The 21,627-nt window shown below is 39.8% G+C and overlaps 1 protein-coding gene across 2 annotated transcripts; it reads right to left on the bottom strand.

Annotated features, from left to right (window-relative positions):
- Positions 1-358: 358 nt before the first annotated feature.
- On the bottom strand, positions 359-20,693 carry MEIKIN (meiotic kinetochore factor). 2 transcript variants are annotated; one of them, XM_067566442.1, is made up of 15 exons: positions 20,644-20,693; positions 20,084-20,289; positions 18,155-18,242; positions 17,779-17,857; positions 16,477-16,537; positions 15,341-15,469; positions 14,035-14,154; positions 13,755-13,794; positions 13,094-13,158; positions 11,063-11,157; positions 9,885-10,064; positions 6,742-6,825; positions 5,429-5,557; positions 4,894-5,050; positions 359-823 (listed from the first exon to the last, which is right to left on the bottom strand). In XM_067566442.1, exons 2-15 carry the CDS (start codon positions 20,259-20,261, stop codon positions 777-779), a joined length of 1,452 nt encoding a protein of 483 aa, XP_067422543.1. In that variant the 5' UTR covers positions 20,262-20,289; positions 20,644-20,693; the 3' UTR covers positions 359-776. The 2 variants fall into 2 exon arrangements, with proteins under 2 accessions (XP_067422543.1, XP_067422544.1); XM_067566443.1 differs by lacking the exon at positions 5,429-5,557 and having other exon boundaries at positions 20,081-20,289.
- Positions 20,694-21,627: the final 934 nt, after the last annotated feature.

Genomic DNA, 21,627 nt, shown 5'->3' on the forward strand with positions numbered 1-21,627 from the left:
CATAAAGTTCAGCACAGGAGTTGTTTGCAGGACTGGGGCTCTAGAGGTTGAACCTGCAAACCCTCACTTACTTTACTTAGCCCTATTGATGGACTTCAGTGGGATTACTTGCAGGGGTAGGGGTTTCCAAGGTCAGGCTCTAATATGGTATTTCATCTAGATCTTCAGTAGACATTTGTCCACATGACAAGATCACCACAATGAGCTCATTAATCTCTGTTCAGAATGCTCATATCAGATGTTGCAGAACAGGACTGAGGTACAGGTACAAGCCACCTACTTGGATCACATCAGCACTAAGTTTCTCACTTTCATGAACATTATTCTTACCTACAAAAAAGAGATCAGACCTTTAGCATCACTTTTCAAGTTTTCATAATTTTCTTTATAAACGTTAGCGAGTTGATATAAGCAATGCAAATGTTTCTGTTTAATACAATTTAATCACAATTTAATTCCTCCATGCATATTTTTTCAATTGAATATAGGTTAATTCAATATAAAATGTCTCATTATATAGTGCCTAGAGAACAATGCCCAAGTGACAAAATATTAACTTATTTGTACAATTTTTTTTTAAACAAAACATTAAGAATTTCCTGCAAAGCACGCATGAACACCCTATTTCAAAATGATGCATCAACTGCCATCCGTAGGTAATGCACTATGCAATGTAAATTACACTTTGTGAGCTTCCTCTCCCATATCTTGATCACACATTTCTGTCCCTTACCGTGGGACTTTCTTTCATTTGACTCCTGAAGAAAACCAAGAGCTCATCCGTGGTCACTGTAAACCCAGTTTTTGGTACTTGTAATAACATCTGAAAAATAATTTAAGGGTAAAAATAGTTTACCATCTGTGTAAATTAATTGTCCCTAAGAAATATATTAGTCTAACAATAAATTCTTTAGTTGGTCTGTGGCATAATTGGTATGTACGGTCAGCCGTCTGCTGAGTGGTAGCAGGCCCTTACAGGTCAGATTCCCGTTAGAGGAGAAATCAGTGATGCAAACTTTGGATAGATCCTTAATATAACTTATTTATTTTACACTGTATACACACAACCCCTTAAATTGAGATGGTCAAACAGCATGCAGGCAATCCCCTCTTAAAAAAAAAATCTCAGCCAAAAACAGATTCCCAGGAAGCAACTGTTTTAAGAGTTGACTAGTTAGATTAAGGAAGAGTGCAAACTCCCTTTTACCTTTTGCCACAGCTTCTACAAAAAGAAATGTCACAAAAAGCATGTATGCAGAAAAGGAACAATACTCTCTCACCATGAGATCTTGTCAGTCTATGTGCAACTGCGCCATCTGGTGACTGACCATGTAGTATTTAAAAATCTGCACAGCTATTTGTTCAGCAGACAGTTCCCTAAAACTTACAGACCAGAAGCACTGTCCGGATCCTGCTATTATATAAGTGGCTACAGTCTACATACAATAAGTATTTCTCATAATAATTGCCAGTACACACAGAAATGCATATAAGATACATGACAGTCACATGGAAATACATTTCAGGATATGGTCCTAGTAATTCTTTAGGCATATCAATGTTTCTGATATCTTAACAAGACAAAAGTGCCTGAAAAGATATGCTTAGTGAGCAAATACTATTTTTGAGTTTAATACCTTAAGTTTGCCTTTTACATACTTACCAGAGGTTTGAACCTAAACACATTCTACACACAGAATACCCCAAACTAATTGACATCTGCTCCACAGAACTACGATCAGACCCCACACAAGTGAAATGTAAAGGGGTGAGGGAGGATCAGGGAAACAGATTAAGTGGAAGCAGACACTATATAGAGAGGGGAAGTAAAAAAATGTATGCAGAAAGGAACAAAAACACAAATGGGATTTAAGCATTTTTGAACAGCATATTAGAAATTTGACAGATTGAATAGCTACAGCATAAGCTTTTAGTAAATATTTGTTGCATTTAATGCATTAAGTGAAACTGTTACTTAAGTTAAATATCAATTTCTAATTTAATGGAAGCTGCTAGGTGCTCAGTACTTTTGAAAAATCATGTCACTTATTTAGGAACCTAGCTTTAAACAATCCAGTTTTTCAAGTCTGATTTACAGCACAGTATTTTCTCAAAAAAAAAAACAGATGAGTTTTCCAATGCAATGTTTATAAATGAAATATTTCAACAGAGGAGTTCCATAACATGCGAGATCTACGATATGAAAGAATGTGATACTCTGGTCATGAGAGTAGGGTTTTATGGGAAATGTACATATGAGGCTCAAACCTACAAGATACTGAACACAGGTACCCCAGTCCAACAGCATTTAGGCACACAACTTCAAGCACAAGCAAATTCCCATTGAAATCAAATTAAACATATGACTAGTTACACTGATTTCAATGGGAATATGCTTGTGCTTGTTAAACGCGTCTATGCTGGGCTAGGTCCAGAGTGATCAGTCCACTGCAGGATCAAGCCCACTGTAAGATAGACAAGTAATTTCTACCACCTCCACCCAGGAAGTGTCTGTCAAATGAGTTGATAATGGACAGTGGATATTTTACAAAAGATTTTGTGAGTGTCATTCTACTTGTGACCTGATCAGAATTTGAATTCAGCTTTCAAGGTAAAGGCTACTGTGTAAATACCATCTTGCTAATGTTTCTCCTATGAGAAAAAGCTTATAAAACTAGAAGAGCACAGAAGCTCTGAAGTCCCCTTCTGCTCATGTGACTGAGCAGTTTGTAATGCTTTATAAATACTTGCACATCTTGATTTAGAATTGGATCACATTATGTTTTACAGTGCCCCATTATTTCTGAACCAATGTTTATTTTAGCTACTTACTACCAGTTATTTTGGAATAGATTCTGCATTTTCCTAATGCCATTGTGCACTAGATGAAAAGAGAACACTCTTGTCACTGTACTCCCATATCTATACAGAAAAGTAGCTATTGATGATAACTGACACATTTTTAAAAGCACTTAGCCTACGTTCTAGATATCTATGTATTCTTTTAACTTGGTAAAATAATATAATCTTTTTGCATTAAAAATTTCAATAAGACAGTGTGCTAATTTGTCTCTCCATTGATGTTAAATAATGCCATAGTCTAAATGGCCAACTAGCTGTAATTAGTTTTTCTGAAAGAGTGCTTGAAAGAAATAGTTCTAATTTTAAGAATGATGTGCTATTTGAAACCTAACTACTAAGTAAAAACAGGCCATCCAGTGGTATGTCAAGTAATCTGCAAGTGAAAAGTTTACAGTATTAGTGAGACCGATACTGGAATACTACATACAGTTCTGGGTGTTCATGTTTTAAACAGGATGTTGAAAAATTGGGAAGGGTGCAGAAGAGAGCCACAAAGATTGTTTGAGGGCTGGAGAAAGTGCCATAGGGGGGAAAACTATTCAGCTTATCAAAAAGAAGACAGAGGTGACTTGACTACAGTGTACAAGTACCTTCATGGTTAGAAAATACCAGGTTCTTAAGTGCGCACTAATCTAGCAGGAAAAGGTGTAACAAGAACTAGTGGCTGGAAGCTAACACCAGACAAATTCAAATTAGAAATAAGGCACAAATATTTAACGGGTCAGGAGCTATTACCATTGGAACAAACTATCAAGGGAAGTGTTGGATACTCCATCTCTTAAAGTCTTCAAAATCAAGACTGGATGCCTTTCTGGAAGATCTGGTTTATTCAAACAAGTTATTGGGCTTAATGCAGGAGTTAACACAGTGAAATGTAACTTCTTGTGATATACTGGAAGTCAGACTAGATAATCTAAAAGGTTCCTTCTGGCCATAAGCTATGAATTGCAAACACTGAAATAAAATAGTGAGGTACAAATAAGTTATGACAAGTTATTTAAAAAAAAAACAACCCTAAAAACTATTTTAAGAGAAATTTCATTGTAATTTCTAAAGAAGTTAAAAGCAACATTTGTGTGGTGGTCCACATAAGCTTACTCACACCTTGGAAGATAGTACAAGATATTACTATTTGAATTAAAGGTAGTATCTAGAAGCACCAATCTAGGATCAAGGTCTAGGCATTATACAGACAGACAACCGTTCCTGTGCTAGAGAGCTTATAGTCTACAAGTTCGACAAGATACAAGACAACGGATGGGATGGGGGTGGAAGATGTAATAAAATGGGCCGAGTTTAGCAGAAAACTAAAAGACTCAGCTGACTGTTAGTCTAACCAATGCCAGAGTATGATTTGTAAGCATCATGGCAAAGGCGGGTTTTAAGAAAGGGTTTAGAAGAGATATGGTGGCAGCTTCATAAATTTTGACATGGAGTTTAATTCCCAACTATAGGGCAGCAGGGACCCAAAACGCAGAGGTACCTGAAGCATCTGAAAAGTGTGCAAATGAAGCCAGTATCATTGGAAGAACAAAGGTGTAATAGGGGGATCAACGCCTTGATAAGTTTTGTAGTTCCAACTTTAATGCTTCCTGTTCATTTTGGGGTGAAAAGTACCCATGAGAACACACGTAATCCCTGTGCTCAAGCAAATGCAGAAACTGCAACTATTGGTGGCCCTCGCATGAAGGGTTGGGTCCAGTTGTAGAGTATGGGGAAGTTTCTTTACCCCTCTCCTGTCCTTGTACACCTATCATGCACAGTAATTTCATTACACAGGTTTGAAAGGTGTTTTAAAGGGGAAAACTCTGTCATTTTCTTACCAGTAAAGCACTGTAGTCCACTAGCGTGATGCTACTGAGCTTCCCAAATGAAGCATTAAAATTCTCAGTAAGATTTACTGTTGTACCATTTTATTATAATTTTTCCATATCTCAGATAGTTTTCTTTAAAAAAAACCGCAGCAACTCCTCCCATGCTCAAGCAAGTAGTAGTATCATTTGCATATGAAAATTCTCTATATTCCATTACCTTCAGGTATTCCTTCAGGGGGATGCAATGCGTTTCCATTTACTGGAGTTTGGTGAACCATGGAGACCCTAACCCCTGGTGAAGTTTTAATAATGGAGCAAATTTCTTTCCTTTTTGTATTTGATTTCTTGTTTTGAGTTTCTTTATTATGAAGAGACTGAAAAGAAGAGTGAAGCAAATCCAGTTATATAATGGCTTTGACATGCAAGTGATCTTTTCATATACTTTCTTTAAGGGAAGCTATTGATATCAGTAGGAGTTTGTACAAAGATAGAAGATGGAATAAAGCCATTAGAGATTACAGCCATCAATGGATATTACTACAGAATATTAAATTAAGGTTATGCTTGTACACAATGAAATACTATAGCAACAGTTCTCTAAAAAAATTCAAAAAACTTTTAAAGTCAAGCATTTAAATATTTCTATCACTAAATTCTGGTCAACTGTGTATAATCTTGTTATACTCCAACACATTCTACCCTGTAACTATTAGGCCAGGTCTAAAAATTTAAAAAAATATTAAGATCACAACCTGATAAATAGTTTTTTCTTCTGAACTCAAAGATGCAGGAGCAATTTCTTCCGAGTTTACATATGGACCCGTTGAATTTAGGAATAAGTCTTCACCTAAAGAGGACTTGCACACTGGTGACAAGTTAAACTACACCTCAACCAAAATATAAGCAATATCATTAATATGTATTTAAAAGTTCAGCTGATTTACTGGTAAGGTAATAAACAAAACTGAATACAAACTGGTTAGCTCATAAGTGAGAGAAGGCCTGTGCTGAGAGAATAGGAATAAGAATCATGAACTCCCAAATCATTGAAGAGTCTCATCGATAGCCTTTTATGGTATGTCTACACTGCAGCTGGGAGTGAGCCTTCCAGCCCAGGTAGTCAGACTTGCCCCAGTGCACTAGCATGAGCTCTGCTAAAAACGGTGTGAATGTTGCAGTATTGGCGGAAGCTCAGGCTAGCCTCCTGAGCTCAAACCCACCCAATCCCCTGGGTCCAAGCTTGGGTGGCTAGCCTGACCCTCTGCCAGTGCCACAACATCCACTATGCTATGTTTAGAATGCTAGCACAAGCCCAGCTAGCATAAGTCTGTATCCAGGCTGAGAATCTCCCTCCCAACTGCAGTATAGACACGATAATGCTCTGATTTAGTATCCTCATCTATAAAATGGGAATAATGTTTATACTTCCTTCACATGGCTTGTTAGACTTAATACATTTGAATTTGTAAAGCTGGTTCATCAGAAAGAGCTTGGTGTATTATTATATCAACAAAACTGAAGAGATCCAGTACATCTTCCTTCTGAATAATTTGGTTCCATATTATGGAGTCTAACTGAAGGAACATCTCTCTAAAATTGGGCAGTTTATGTCATGTCTGAATTCATCTCACGTGGCCTGCACAAAACGTATTAATCTAAGAAATTAAAGTTTGTTGAAAACAAATGCCACCCCTATTTAAATTGCATTTTAAAAACCTTTTTCAAAATAAAATGGTGGTGCAAAGGAAGCTGAAAGGTGTTCATTTCACTATGTGATATTTTAAAATCAAACAGTCAACTTTTACAAGTAGGTTTTATTGTAAGAAATGTCCACTTGACTAGATTTGCAACTTTAATGTTGCAAAATGTGTCACAAATCAGATAATTGCATGTGTAAGTGAGGTGTACAAATTGTACATCTAATTTGTTCTTAAACAGTCTCAATTTATAAAAAAGATTACCCATCAACTTTAATTCTTTAAACTGTTTTTTTTGTTTGTTTTGTTTTTTTTTTTAATATGGCAAAACAGACAGTACCCACCACTGTTTTGTACATTCACCTCACCTCTAATTCGTCTGGCTGAAAATATGCTGTGCTTGTTAGCAACGCTCTATGTTTTTCGATGATCAACTCTTTGGAAAGCATTTCCTGTTTAGAAACACAAGAGCATGTAAACGTCAAACAAATATTCTTGGCAATTTCTTTTATTAGTGATTTGGGGTGCTACTCCATTCCCTTTGTACTAAATGGCACTTTCTGGGATTCTATTAAAATTTTCTATCTTTTAGAGCAGTTTCTTAAAGTTACAGTTCATTCATGTTATTTTTGTTCTTCTATTCTTTAAATGAAGGCATAGAAAGTTTACTGCAGCAAAAAGGGACAAGAGTTCACACCCCAGCCCTCACCCCCAATGGATAGATTGTACACTTCTTCCCTGTCTAGTGGTCTGATAACAACAGTTATACCTTTTCCTTGGATTCTCCAAGCCATTCTGAATTAGGAAACAAGATAGAAGATACTAGGTTAGTCTCACTGACAACTAGTTTGGTCTCCAAAGCACTCCATCTCATATCCACCCACAGCTTTCAGACTCACCTGAAACTGAATTATTTGCCCTTGAGGGAATCAATTTTTAAAAATCCAAACTTATGACTTATTTTGATTTTCTGCAGTCACATGAATTCTGTTACTCTGGCCACTTACTGTGGAGGGTGAAATGTCCTCTAAACATTTATAATTCAGGCTTTTAGTTTTGAGTGAGACAATATTCAGAAAGCCTGATTCTGATTTGTTTTGGAATTTGGTAGTTGGAAAACCCTGAACATACTGAACAAGACAGAGGAAGCTCACAGCATACACAGTGATCCATCAGAAGGATTTGGAAGCCTGAGGCTGTGTTATGTAAAGTCATTTTAGGGTTGTCCCCCCCACACACAGTTTTTTATTAATTTAACTCAGTATGGAGGAAAAGGGGGGAAGACAATAACAGAAAATGTAGAAGTGGCAGAAGTGCTAAGAGCCTTTGTTGTTTGTTTCCCCCAAAAGGTTAGCAGTGATCAGATGTCTAACAGTGAAAGCCAGTGAAAGTGAGGTTGAATTGAGGCTAAAATAGGGAAAGAACCAGTTAAATTACTTAGGCCTTGTCTACACTAGCTAGTATGCTGGCAAAACTTGTTGCTCAGGAGTGTGAAAAAACCACCCCTGAGCAACGTAAGTTTTGCTGGCATAAGCTCTTGTGTGAACTGTGCTAATTTGGCCAGAAACGCTTTCCTGTCAACATAGCTACCTCCGCTTGTTTAGGTGGTTTTATTGTGTCAGGGAAATCTCTCAGCTGTCAACATAACATGACTACACAAGTGCTGTTCAGCTGTACCACTGTAAGTATTGGAGTATTGTGTCTAGTTCTGGGTGCCACCTTTCAGGAAAGACGTGGACAAATTAGATAAAGTCCAGAGGAGCACAACAAACATTATTAAAAGCCTATAAAACATGACTTGAGGAAAGTTTGAAAAAATTGGGTTTGTTTAGTTTGGAGAAGAGAAGACTGGGAGCAGACATCAGTTTTTAAGTACATAAAAGGTTGTTACAAAGAGGAAGATGAAAAAAATTGTTCTTCTTTACCTCCAGTAGGACAGGACATGAAGCAATGAGCTTAATTTGTAGCAAGGGAGGTTTAGGTTGGACATTAGGAAAAGCTTCCTAATTGTCAGGATAGTTAAGCACTGGAACAAATTGCTTAGGGAAGTTGTGGAATCTCAGTAATTGGAGAGTTTAAGAACAGGTTAGACAAACATCCTGTTAGGAATGGTCTAATTACTTAGTCCTGCCTTGAGTGCAGGAGACCGGACTAGATGACCTAGTGAGGTCCCTTCCAGTTCTATACTTCTATGATTCTATGTGCAATTTTTGCTTATTTCTTTTAAAAAGTCATGGAAAAAGGTAGAGATATCTGACAAAGTGACCAACTATTTTTGCTGCCTCTCTGCAGCCTAAACTTTAAAAGTTTCCCAAACTCTTCACAGTGCTTTATACACTACAAATGTCTTCCTCAAGCAGGCAGGGCAGTGTTCATTCCCAGCAAAGCTCATATTTCATTTGGATTGTCCTGTAGATCTGAGACAGATACATTGCACACAGCAGATTTAGGATGATTTGTTCAAAAACATCACAACACTGGTCTGACTCTGCTTCAGTTGAATTCCACTCTAATTTCAATTGCTGCACCAGACACAGAATTCTCGAGGCCATACAACAGACCCTTCTCAGCTGCATTCTCCAATAAAGCCACTGATGTCTGAATTAATAAGGTCTACTGAAACTCATATGAGATGGGCTTATGATTTATGGAATCACAATCACAGAGGTGGCCCAAAATGTTCTAGCGTATATGTTGCTCTGAATATTTGCAACCACTATAGTATAAGAGATTTCCTGGCTCTGTCTAGACCAGTGATCCCCAAACCTTTTCAGTCACATCCTCCCGGGAGCCTCGTTTGGGGACTGTGGCCAAAAACAGAACTGAGGCCAGGACTAGAGCTGTGACAGGAGCCAGAGCAAAGCTAGGGGCAGAACAGTGCTCCCTCCTCGCTCCCTATGAAGGCTTGTCTGGACCCCACCAACCCCCCTGAATGTTCCTCTACACCCCTTAAGGGGTGCACCCCACAGTTTGGGGTCACTGGTCTAGACTAAGCTTTGTGTTAGAATTCCCAACTGTTGCACTACCAATGATCAAAGTTCTAGTATAGACCAGGTGCTGGCATCTTTATTATGTACTCTAACGCTGCCCAGAGCAAGTGGCGAAGATGCCAGTTGGCATTCTATACTGGCACTCCGACCACTGGCGATGAAAGGATAGAGATGTTAACCAGAAGCTTAGTACACAGAAGACCAATGCATTTTCAGCAATATAGGGCCTGATCCTGCATGCCTTGTGCACTCAGGACTCATATGCTTTAATGAGAGTTCTGGATGCACAAGGAATGCTGAATCTGGACCATCTATTGTCTAAATAAAGGTAAGCTTAATTTTCACTTTGAAGCAGTGAAAATTATATTTAATTTGCCTGATAATACTTTTCATTGTCAAATTGCAGCTTTGTATCAGCCTTCACAGCTTCCATCATTGCCCAGCTGAATTCTCACTTTTGTCTGCGAGAACTCTTCCCATTTTAAGCCTCCACGGGTGAGCAGCACAGTAGAAATGCTTACCATCTCAATGTCTGTTTGTTTGGACGGCAGCACTTCTGCCATCAACTCATGTGATTTAGTTGAAATGCATTCTGCAGGAGATACAAACTGATGGCATGAAGAGGTCTCAATTAACAGACTGCTGAATTTTACTTTTTTTCGGCACTTCATGTTTTTAGGATTAGCAGTTTGGTTATCAAGCTGTAATGAGATGAACAATTAATTATAAAACGGACCTTCATAGTCAGCATTTGAAGTGCCAGGCAAAAGGATAGCATAACAGTACATTGATTCTTAAGAGTCAAATCACTGCTTTACATCACATCCTTAAGCTCTAGTTATTAGGAACAGTTAAAGTGATACAGGTATGCAGTAGCACCTAGCCACCCAATCAGGGCACAAATCTGGTTTTACTTCCATGGTTCCATAGTGAAGTCTCAGTCTCTCTCTGGGCACCCCTTTCAAGTGATAGGCCCTGCACCTACACTACTCTGAGTGGAATCCCACCACCTTTAGATTGAGTCATCTGGTTACAACACCTGTTTACCAACCATGTTTCCCCAGAAGGTCCAACTGGGCTTAGACCTGCTATAGATTTCCTTTTGGGAGCTATGAACAGTAGGTAGCTGCAGTGACATGGAACAATGCAAAACTGAGCACTACTTACCCATAGGAACATAGCAATTGCAGTGAAAGTGGTTAAAACAAGATACTTACATACCTTACCGCCTTACCTAAGCTTAAGATTTCCCTCAAATTTGGGTAGACCTACTTATCCTTGTCTGTTCCCCCCCTCCTCCTCTGGAAGCCAGGTTACAGTTTCTCTGCAGACTGTTTCTGCCTCAGCTTCGGGGCTGAGGCTTTTACCAGTGTCCACTTTCTTTAAGGTTTCCTACCTAAAAATCCCTCACTCTGGGTTGTCTAATGCCATTGACTTTGGGGTCTTCCAGACATGCAAAAGTCACTGAGGACTAAATTAACTCTTTGCACCCCATAACATTCAGCAAGTTAGTAATCCATAGACAAAGGAAAACTTAAGAGATAGCTATATCCCATGTTCTTTACATTTAGTCTGACCAAAGGCCTGCTAAAATAACTGCCTTCAAAAATATTTCTGAAAGATATTTATTAGTTCTATTCTGGAGAAATCAAATCTAGGTGCTCAAATTACAAGGTATATTAATCACTAAAACCCCCACCTGTCTCTTTGGTCTTGCAGGTAGTGAAGAAACTGTACTGATTTTTACATCGGGAGTTTTTTCCTTAGTAGACATAATTTTACAGACTTGTTTTCCTGCAATGAAAAAAATGTGTTCATTGGAGAAAAGGAGCATAGATGCTCTCCATCTCATACATGGTAAATTATCCCTTGAAAAACAAAAAACACAGATCATGCCACAAAATCCATATACACGTTTTGCTTTTCTTGCTCCCTGATTTTGCTCTCTTCTTGAGTCAGTCCTTGGTGGGAGCACGCTGAAAATGCTTTTGCTGCTCACCTGGCTCCCTATTGCTAGCTCTGCACACAAACCAAAGAGCAGTGAGCAGACGTATAAGTCAGCAAGCAGCCTCTAATGGTGTCAGCCTCTACTGCTATTTTCAGCCCAAATTAACCAGAAAAAGTTAAGCAAGTTTTTGGGCCAGAGCCAAATCTGCAAAATTAGAGTTCATTCATAATTTCTGAATCATCAGGAGCCACTCTTGATATTGATAGGAGCCTTCAAAATACCACAAACAAAATTAAATTAAAAAACAAACATACATGACTACAGAAAAAAAATACAATTAACGGTCCTGTACCTTGCTAAATTAAACTTTTATTTTTTTATTTACAGGGGAAGGTAAGAAATTCCCTTTTTCATTGGACACTGCATGTGATTAACTAGTGTACAGAGGGGGGTTTTGTTTTCCCATAACAGTTGGCTGGGTGTTCTGGAAGACAACTACTTCCCTTTATGGAAGGGGTTTTAAACAAACAGGTTTCCTTCCCTCCTCCTTCCCATAGCAGAGCTCAGGCCCTTTGAGAGATGAGGCAGGCACAAGCCTGGTTCTAATAGGGAGACCTGAGCTGTAAGTTTCATGCCCCTGTGAAAGGTAATGGAAGTTTCTATGGTTTTGCATATAGATAGTAAGAGATTTGCAATGGCCCGTGATAGGACACTAGATGGGGAGGGCTCTGAGTTATTACAGAGAATTCTTTCCCAGGGGTCTTGCTGTTGGGTTTTGCCCACATGCTCAAGATCTAAGTGATTACCATATTTAGGGTCAGGAAGGAGTTTTCCCCTGGATCAGATTAGCAGACACTGGGAGTTTTTCACCTTCCTCTGTAGCATGGGACACTGGTCACTTGCAGGTTTAAACTAGTGTAAATGGCAGATTCTCTCGAACTTGAAGTCTTTAAATCATGATTTGAGGACTTCAGTAATTCAACCACAGGTTATGGGTCTGTTACAGGAGTCGGTGGGCGAGGTTCTGTGGCCTGCAATGTGCAGGAGGCCAGACTAGATGATCATGATGGTCCCTTCTTACCTTAAAGTCTACGAGTATTGAAAACAGTACTTTTAATAGATCTTCTCAGGTTCTTTTCTGAGATGTTCCAACCTGTTAGTGGAGTATATCTTCCCAGTCTTCGCGTCCTTTCAATACCATTATTTTTCAATGGATTTAATAGTTATTTTTAGATTTAGATTTATAATTAAAAACAAAAAAAACCCAAAGAACACTTATCCTCAGTGCTACATGCCACTGCCAAAAGTTAAAAAAAATAAAAAATAAAAGCAAAGAACAGTTCCTCACCTACCCCTGCTAATAAGAACCAACAAGTCAATCCCCTTTCCCCACCAATATTAGCTCTCATAAGCCCTTTTCTTCCAGTATGCTCTATGAGTCTTTATATTCCCTAAAATTAAAGTCTGCTGCATGTTGAGATCACTCAGACTACATTGAAGTCACCGGGAGATAAGATTATGTAAATTTGCCACCTAAGCAGTTATCCACTTAACTGTGTTACCAAGACTTGCAGTCCTGAACAGCAATGTTCCTTATTGGTTTTCTGCAAGGTAGAAAGAAGGCTAGCCTGTCACTAGGTTAGAAGGGATCTAGCAAGACAGCATGCTTTGGGAATCAGCATAATTGGTAGCAGAACCCAAATAATTTTAAGTGGAATAAAAAAAAAAATTGAATAGACTAGTAGTTCGCAAGTAGTACGACAATTTTAGGCCATGTTTTACCTGATACAACTGTTGAAACACTCATCAATTCAGAAGAATCTTTATTGCATTTTGATGGTCTTTCTCTGATAAAACACGATTTTCATTTGTTATTAAATGTCAAAAATTCAGGGAGCAAAATAGTTACAGAAAACTAATCACACAGATAACTCTAAACTTTCATCTTCATTTTCATCAAAAAAGCTTAGTAATTCAATTAGAAAAATTATTGTAATCAGCCACTCCCACAACACAGCTGAGCTAAATGATTCCGGTACCTAGTTTATCAAATGAAGTAGCATAAGACTATGAAAGGAATTTATCCTTTAGAGACTGCAGAAAGCAAAAAGCAGTCACTGAAATCAAGTACTATACAGTGAAATATATCCAGAAGACCACAGAGAAATATTTAAGTGGTGTGTAGTAGAGCCAATTAAAATCCAAGAAGGTAGCTTGTTTTAGCAGACATTTGCCTCAGCTCTGCAAACATTCATCCACTTATCTTAACTGATCAGTCCCACTTAAGCCAGTGGGGCTACTCATGAGAGTGAAATTAAGCAGGGTCACAACTATTTGCAAATCAGGGCATTAATTTGCATGTACTGGACAAAATGAAGAGGCATACATGTTTTGTAGGTTTATTATTAATAAATTAAGTCAAATTCTCTGCTTTACAGATTACCTCCCAATGTATTGGTCTTGATAACCCTCAGATATGGGCTCTAAAAGACAAGAAAGTTTAAATTAAAAAATAGCTATGAAAGGTAGAGGATATCCTACTGCATATTAATATTTATATAGAGTATTATAAACATGAACATTATCTTGAGGTGCTATGAGGTACACAGTGAATTAACTAAAGCATAGGGACTTACAGGTCTTTGCATTATAGTGAACTCCATATCTGGTTTTAAATTAAGCAAAATAAGCATTTGAAATCATTTATTATAAAAAAGAGTTACCTAATATCTCTGAAAGATTTGAAAGCTGTGGCATCTTATCTATGGTCACTGCTTTGCTGGTGTCCAGGAGAGTAGAATTCTTATATTTGAGACACTCCTCAGGATTGGAATTATTTCTGTCTGAACACAGAAGTTACACTTGGAAGTTGCCTTTCACTCTGTACTGTAGTTAATTCAGTTACAAAATTTAGCCTATAATGTAGATCTGTGATGTTTGGAAGATAAGTCCCTCATTTAGGGTGAAATGCACTCAGGTAGGTAGGGGACCTCACAGCAGGCTCCCGTTTCCCTACATATTTTGCAGAAGCCAAAAAAACAAACTAAACAAAAAAACATTTCTTGGTTTCTAATCAGAGCTGAAATGTCTCTGATGCAATATAGTAGATCAGTCCGTACAGCAAATACAATTTTCAGCCAGGGATCTCAAAGCACTTAAAACATTAGGCCTCTGTCAAAAGGCACAAACTGGAGACCTATTCTGGCAAATAGCACTTGAACAACATGGATTTGTGCACACAAAACAAAGGTCAGACTTCTGAAGATTTAAAGCTAAGGTCCCTGAGAAGGCAGAACTCGAGTGTTTAACCGGATAGGGAATACCAATTATGGTGAAAAGTCCAACAGACTTTTTGGAAATCAAGGCAACATGGAGTGTCTAGGATGTAGCGAACTGGATGCACCAGAACGAGGGGGATCTTTCCGCATTTACATTGTTCTCTATGTTTAAATGTTCATTGTCTTCATTTTGCTACCCAATGCAGACACCTGTCAGAGTGGACATCCTTAAAGTTGTACAAATAAATAGAAAAGAAACTTATATATGTTAAATGTTTTTGTATTGTACTGTATGTGATTAAGTTCAAAATATCTTTCCTTTTGATTTTTTTAAAATTCTAACTTTACCTGCTTTAGTCCTTGGTCAAGCTGTATAAACTTTAAAAGAAATTTGATGATGTCACTAGGCTAGATTTTGACCCTATTCTAATTGCTGTGCACTGCTCAGGCCCATTGTATCCGACACATTTTGTGAGTGGATAAGGATATGGCCAGAGCATGCTGTGCTTAGCTAGCTCCAGCTAGTGCTAAAGTCTCCAAGGAACCACTTCTGCCAGCCTTTAAACTACTTCAAATTAGGGACCAACAAGCCCTAGATTGAGGATCAAGCCCTTTTAGGTCCTGCAGTGAGCACAGCTCAGCTCAATCCAGAGATCTGATCCAATGAGTGAAATATACATAAACATAATTAATTATACATGAATATTTTAATCTCTCTACATCAGTCAGAATTTGAAAATTAATTTGTTACCTAAACTGTCTTCATCCCTGAATATTTCAGGTGATGGGCAACTATTTATGCTATCCATAGATTCTGTACTGGAATCCATGTCCAAACAGTCCAATAGAAAGGTAGAGACACCTGTTGGCAGAGTCATTCCTGTAATTTAAGAGAGGGAAAAATGGCTGAAATATTGTCTTATGCAAATCATAATGCCTTCCTTATCAGTGGACCATCAGGGAAGTGTGTAAGTTCTGATCCTGCAATGAGCTAAATACCTTCAATTATTATGAGCAGTTTTAAAAACCAACATTTTAACACAAATGTTCAAAATGAAACCCAGCTTATGTTGTAAGCCTAGAAACAATCTTTATTCTTTAAAGAAAGTATTTTTAAAAAACGTGACAAGATTTGGCCTGCGATATGAAGACAGATTTGTTTTGAATGTTAACATCTATTAGAAGTGTGGCCATTTGGTATGCCTAGCAGCTTGTCATAAGAACGGTAAGGTCTGTTGGTATTTGGAGAAACTCTTGAAGTATGCATGCATGATGTATGCATATATGTAGTTATTGATCAAGTCATTCACCCTCCTTCTCCAGAGGGAGCCTGTAGGTTAGGGTCAACTTCCACATTAGAAGGGGACTCTTACATAAGCTCACACTCAAAACTGTTCTTATAGCCAAGAACACAGATTTAACAGAGTAGCTAAGTAATCCTCCCAAGGACACATTTTGGAGACTGGCACAGAGCTTAAACATATGTTATTATCTACCTGAAAACCTCTATAGAATTTTTAACTCCTAGGAGTAAGCTAGATACACAAGAGACTCCATTCCTTGGGTGCGACATAATAGTTACCTGCTTAGAACATCCTGTTATATTCAGTTGATCTTCACTCAGACTCACTGAAAGGCATTATTTAAGTTCAAGTGTTACATTTCTATCATACTGTTGTCTGGGACCCTTGACCACACCAGAGGAATAACTGAACTGAAGGATTAGGGAAAAGTTAGACAAAACAGATGAGGGCAGACCGCTCTTCCACCTAAATCTCAGATAACTACAGCCACTCTACAGCCATAACTACAGTGAGAGGCCAAGTAATAGGGCTAATTTTTATGATTGTATGTATTTTATACATTAAAACAATAAAATATATTCACCTGAGGTAGTCTCACTGTTTCTCAAACTTTCTTTACTTTCAGAGTGGGTAGGCAAAGATTCCTAAAATTAACAAGGGAAGATGTAGATGAAAATAGTAACAGCTAGATCAAGAGATGTAATCAAATTTATTCTTGTCATAAAGATTCCAAAGAAAAGCTTCAAGCAGGACTCTTGCAGTAAATTTGTCACTTAGATTTGCTGAAAAGTGAACCTGCCAAGACTGCCAGCACTACATAGCCAATAGTTATATTCTACTATTTTTCATTCATCATTAGCAAAATTGCCATCTTACTTATTATTCTGGAATCTACCGTTAGTAACAGTTAGATTTATCCTACATTTTTTGCTTGGGTAAAACTTCCATTGAAGTATGCTGCAATCAAGGAAAGTTCTACATAAGCAAGAAGTGCAAGGCTAGCGCAAATATATGAAGTAAGAGAACAAACTAAAAAAACCATCTTCTAGCTGGCTTTTAGAAATCTGAGTCTGCAGTACCATTGCTTACAAATACGGATTTGCACAAACTTGTATCCTGATGCCGTAAACACACAAGTTTTATACATGTACGTAGTCTCAGACTTGAAGGGACTACTCGCATCCATAAAGCTAATCATTTGCATGATCTGGGCCTATTATGGAAGTAATTGATGAAGGGTAAATAAGGAACATCAAAACATAAATTTTACAGTACTTAGTGCATAGGATGTGTTTGGTCTAAAAAAGATTTTGTAGAAATGAAGTGAGTTTTTTGCTGCAATGACAGTATTACCTAGCTATTACATAGTGATTTTGATTTGTTAATGCCTTTCTGAAGTGCTTTGAGAGAAGTATTATCCCAGTTTTGCAGATAGGGAAACTGAGGCACAGAGCCATGAAGTGACTTTCCCAAGATCATATAGCAGCAAGAGACTGAGCCGGTAGTTAGTACCAGGTTTTTTGAATATCAGTCCTGTGATCCTAGATCTACCAGGCCAACTACCTCTAAAGACTTGCCTCATTAATCATTCCATACTCAACAAATACTAATTAGTATCTCTGCACATGGACCAGCTTTTGTTCTGCCATCCACAGTGCAACAAAAGCCATAAAGCCATAGGGCCAAGTTCATCCCTAGACAAATGCATGAGACTTCCATTGACTTTGCTGGTAGCAAGGCTTGCATAAAAAAAGGGAAAATTAAGCCCATGGAAGACAAGTACTCCTCCCCCCAACTTCCTCCCATCTTACCCTCCATCAAATAGTACCAGTCAATAAAAGCTAAGGTTAGTAGAAGGTGGTGAAGTAGAAATGAATGTTCACACCTTCAACAGTGTTGTGCTTTTTTCCTGGATGTCTTCATTTTCTTCCATGGCTGTAATTTTCTTGTCATTTAATGGATCACTATATTTGGAGAAACACAGCAAAACTAAGCTTGAACTAGCATTACACACATTAAGTTTAAAAACCATAGAATGAGGTAAAATGTAAACGTTAAATTAGAGCTTGTTCTATGAGAGTCCTTAAAAAAAACCCAGCCATCCATTTTAGATGGTGGTCAAATAGTTCACAAGGTAATAGCTATTGAAGAACGTGGCAGGCATATCTCCAACATTTGTCAGGCAGTTATGAATTTAGCACAAGCAGCTCTGAAATTAAGTAATGTAATTGATAGTAATTTGAATATGTCTTAGCACAGACCTGTGATGAGATGAACTGCTCATTTGGGTCACTTCAGAGTTTTCTTTGATTTTTGATAAGGCTTTCACATTGGGGTTTCCCTTCACACCTACGGAAAAGTGAATATTTAAATTTGGAACCAAGATTGCTATTAGCATAACTATAAGATTAATCTATTATGGGCAGATTCATAGAAGACAGATGACAAGTTCAAAATCTTATTTGGAGCTAGACATCAAACTTTTTAGTATGTTTGCAGTATTGGGATCAAAGTCTGAATGAGGAACCTGCCTTATTATTTCTTCTCAGGTACTTTGTTTGCTCACATACTGATATAGTGAGACAAATCACACCATTTGGCTTAAAGAAATACGACAGGCTGTTCAGAGTATGACAAGTCTCACTATGTGTGACCCAGTCACAGGAAAACAATCATCATTCTTGAAAGTGACTTTTCCTATGGGATTTGCAACAGTTTAGAGTCCAACTAGATTTTAATAACTAACCCATTATAAACTCTGACTTTATAAATCAGAAGTCTTAAGTCTTAACATGGAGTGGTTACCAATGATAGTGTTACATTCATCCCAAAGGCCCTGATACTGAAAACAGAAAAATCAACACCTCTTCAGTGCTTGCATCCCAAACATTGCAGCAGTATTTGCATGAGCTAAGTTAGTCAGTTTTATCACCAAAGTAGTTTTACGTTGTGATTTTTATTGTCCAAGATGAGAGAATTATAAAAAAGGCAAAATCCTGAAAAATTATACATTTAAAATTTCAGTATTAATATGGTAAGATGTTATTTTGAGAAATAGGAAAGGACATTTCTTAACAAAGTCATTATTTTAAAGAGGGTTCTGAAGCTTCAGCTCCATGCACATTTCCTCCTATTCACAAGGCGAAAGGAGGCCAGACCAACCACTACATAGCACTCTGCAGCAGCCCCTGGCTGGGACTGCTTGGAATACTCAAAGCACAAAGGCACCCTTTCCTCTTTACAACCTACTGACTTTTCATGTTACATACATCAGGAGCACATGACCAGCAAGTGGGTTTTCCATTTTAAATTCGAAATAAAACCAACCTCTGTCTGCATCAAAACAGCAATTTAACATTTGGACTGTCTTAGGGGAAGATAAGGAGGAGCTATTCTTATTCAACATATCACTTACTGATTTTTTTGGTGAGCACAATACTTCAATGTGCATCTATATTTGACAGGACCCAAGGCCTACATTTTTCCTTTTCATTGTAGCAATTGAGTCATAAGGTTACATGAAAAACCAAGGACAGGACAGCCAGGCCACTCCATGCACCTCTCTAACCATCAAATCCTAAAACTGTTGGACCCAATGTGGAACCAAGAACCAGAATTGAGAGATGAGAAACATGCCTTAAAATCTCACCTGTCAAGCAGAAGGGGGACTCTTCTATTGGCTCTTAATGTTACCTAATGGCATGTACCCTGAAGAACAAGAAATCCCTTATAGGGCAAAGGGGGATGTTAAGGTTCCAGGACAGTAAGAATATTCACTGTCTTGGTTTAGCCATCCTTCATTCTGGAAGTAAATGGTTTATATTTAAACAGGAACTCCAAAATGCACATACATTCAAATTGGGTCTAGAGAGTGGAACATCTCCCTAATTACTGAGGGAAGCATGAAAGGTAGCGTCCTCCACAAGTTACATCACAGGAACACCACAAAGGGGCCCTCGCTGTGGCACTAGGGAGGACAGAGACAACTCATCACCCCACCCACATTTCCCACTACCAGGATCTGGCACTTAAACATCTTGCAGCAGGCTTATCCTCAGCATTTTGATACGCCTACCCACACTGGTTCTATTTTTGCGCCCCATACATTTTAGTGGGAGTTACGCAGCCAGTGTGTCCATGAATATTAAAGGAAAGTCGGGGAAGGGATGAGGCGGAGTGACAGTTACTACTTTGGGCCTGGGACTCCCAGAAGGGTGGGGCGAAGAGGCGTTGGCAGGGCTGGAGGGTCCTGGCTTTGCTGCTGCCCCGGGGAACGGATCCTACCACCCCTGGTACTGGGGAGGAGCAGTACACATTCTTCTGTCTCCGTCTGCGTTGGGCATAGGTGCGCAGTTTCAACCACTCCATTGTGTAGTTTTTCTCCTCCCAGCAGTGCCTGCAATTGGGTATGGGGGGGATAGCAGGGGAGACAACAAGAAGTCAGCAGGATCTTTGTCATCTGCCCAACCCACCCTGGGGGGCAGGGCCATCCCCCTTAACCTCCCCAGTGGCATAGGCATCCCACCCACCCCAGGGGCACTCCTACTTCCCCCTCAGGCCGTCCCCCTAACCCATTCCAGGGACGGGCACCCCCCACACCTTCCCCAGCCCATATCCCTGGCCCTAACTCACCCCAGGGGCACCCCACTTCTCTCTCCCTCCCACCCCCACTCCTCTACTCAGACAGCCCCTCCCCAGAGGAGAGCAGCCCCCGCCATCGCCCTGCCCAGGGGCAGGAGACGGGACACACCTCCCACCCCAGCGATCGCCCTCTGCCCCAGCCCCGCCCGCCCCCGGGGGAACCGCCCAGGCTGGCCCCGGCGGCAGTTACAGAAAGACCCTCAGAAAAACTCCTTTATAAGCAGCCGCTGCCGCCCAATAAGCGAACGAGACCCCCCCCCCTCAGGCCCGCCCACGGTTCCGCCCCTTCTCCACCCAGCTACCAATCCGCGTCACGCTACGTCCAGTGCCCGCCCTGCCGACCGGCGGGCAGGGCTCCGCCCACTTGCCGAGCTTGGGTCCCCGGTGCCTGCTGAGCCACGCCTGAGCCGAGCGCTTTAGCAACTAGCAAGCAAGCAGCCACCTGGTAGTTGATGGCGCCCGCCCGTGTCGTCCCCCCCCCCGCTACCCTAGATCCGCCCCCGCACCCCTAACAAGACTTTATAAGATCCAGCCCCACCCACAACCTCTCAACTCACCATCGCCTCGATCCAGCCCCCCCACCCCAACAATCCCCTAACACACCTCTCCTAAATCCAGCCCCCAACAACCCCATATCTAGCCCTCTGCCCCCTAACAACCCACCTCTCCTAGATCTAGCCCCCCCAACATCCCACATCTCCTGTGTCCATCCCCCAACCCCTAACAACCCACCTCTTCACCATCCAGCTGTCACCCAAATCTTAACAATCCACCTCTCCTAGATCCAGCCTCCTACTCCCTAACAACCCCCCTTAAATCCAGCCCCTCATCCACTCCCTTAACAGTCCATCTCTGCTAGATCCAGCCCCCACAACCACCCATCACAGCCCACCTCTGCTAGATCCCCCCACCCAATGCCCTAACAACCCACCTCACCTAGATGCAGCCCTCACCTAAGAACTCCCCTTAAATCCAACTCCCACCCAGCCCCATAAGAACCTCCTCCCAGATCCAGCCCTCTAACAACTCCCCTCTCCTAGACCCAACCAGCCCCTCACTCCTCCCAACAGCCCCATTTCCACCTGCCTCATTA

Source organism: Emydura macquarii, unplaced genomic scaffold (assembly GCF_026122565.2).
Source record: "Emydura macquarii macquarii isolate MOO-44397 ecotype Brisbane River unplaced genomic scaffold, CSIRO-AGI_Emac_v2 contig_2768, whole genome shotgun sequence".
In the NCBI taxonomy this organism is placed as follows: domain Eukaryota; kingdom Metazoa; phylum Chordata; order Testudines; family Chelidae; genus Emydura; species Emydura macquarii.

What these genes read in the sequence shown, in the direction of transcription:
- MEIKIN (XM_067566442.1), bottom strand. Translation starts at nt 20,261, where the DNA reads ATGGAGTGGTTGAAACTGCGCACCTATGCCCAACGCAGACGGAGACAG. An exon ending in CAAGACCAATACATTGGGAG is followed by an intron (nt 13,159 to 13,754) that starts GTAATCTGTAAA and finishes GTGTTTTATCAG; the next exon opens with AGAAAGACCATCAAAATGCA. An exon ending in AAGAAAAAACTATTTATCAG is followed by an intron (nt 5,051 to 5,428) that starts GTTGTGATCTTA and finishes TCTTCTTTTCAG; the next exon opens with TCTCTTCATAATAAAGAAAC.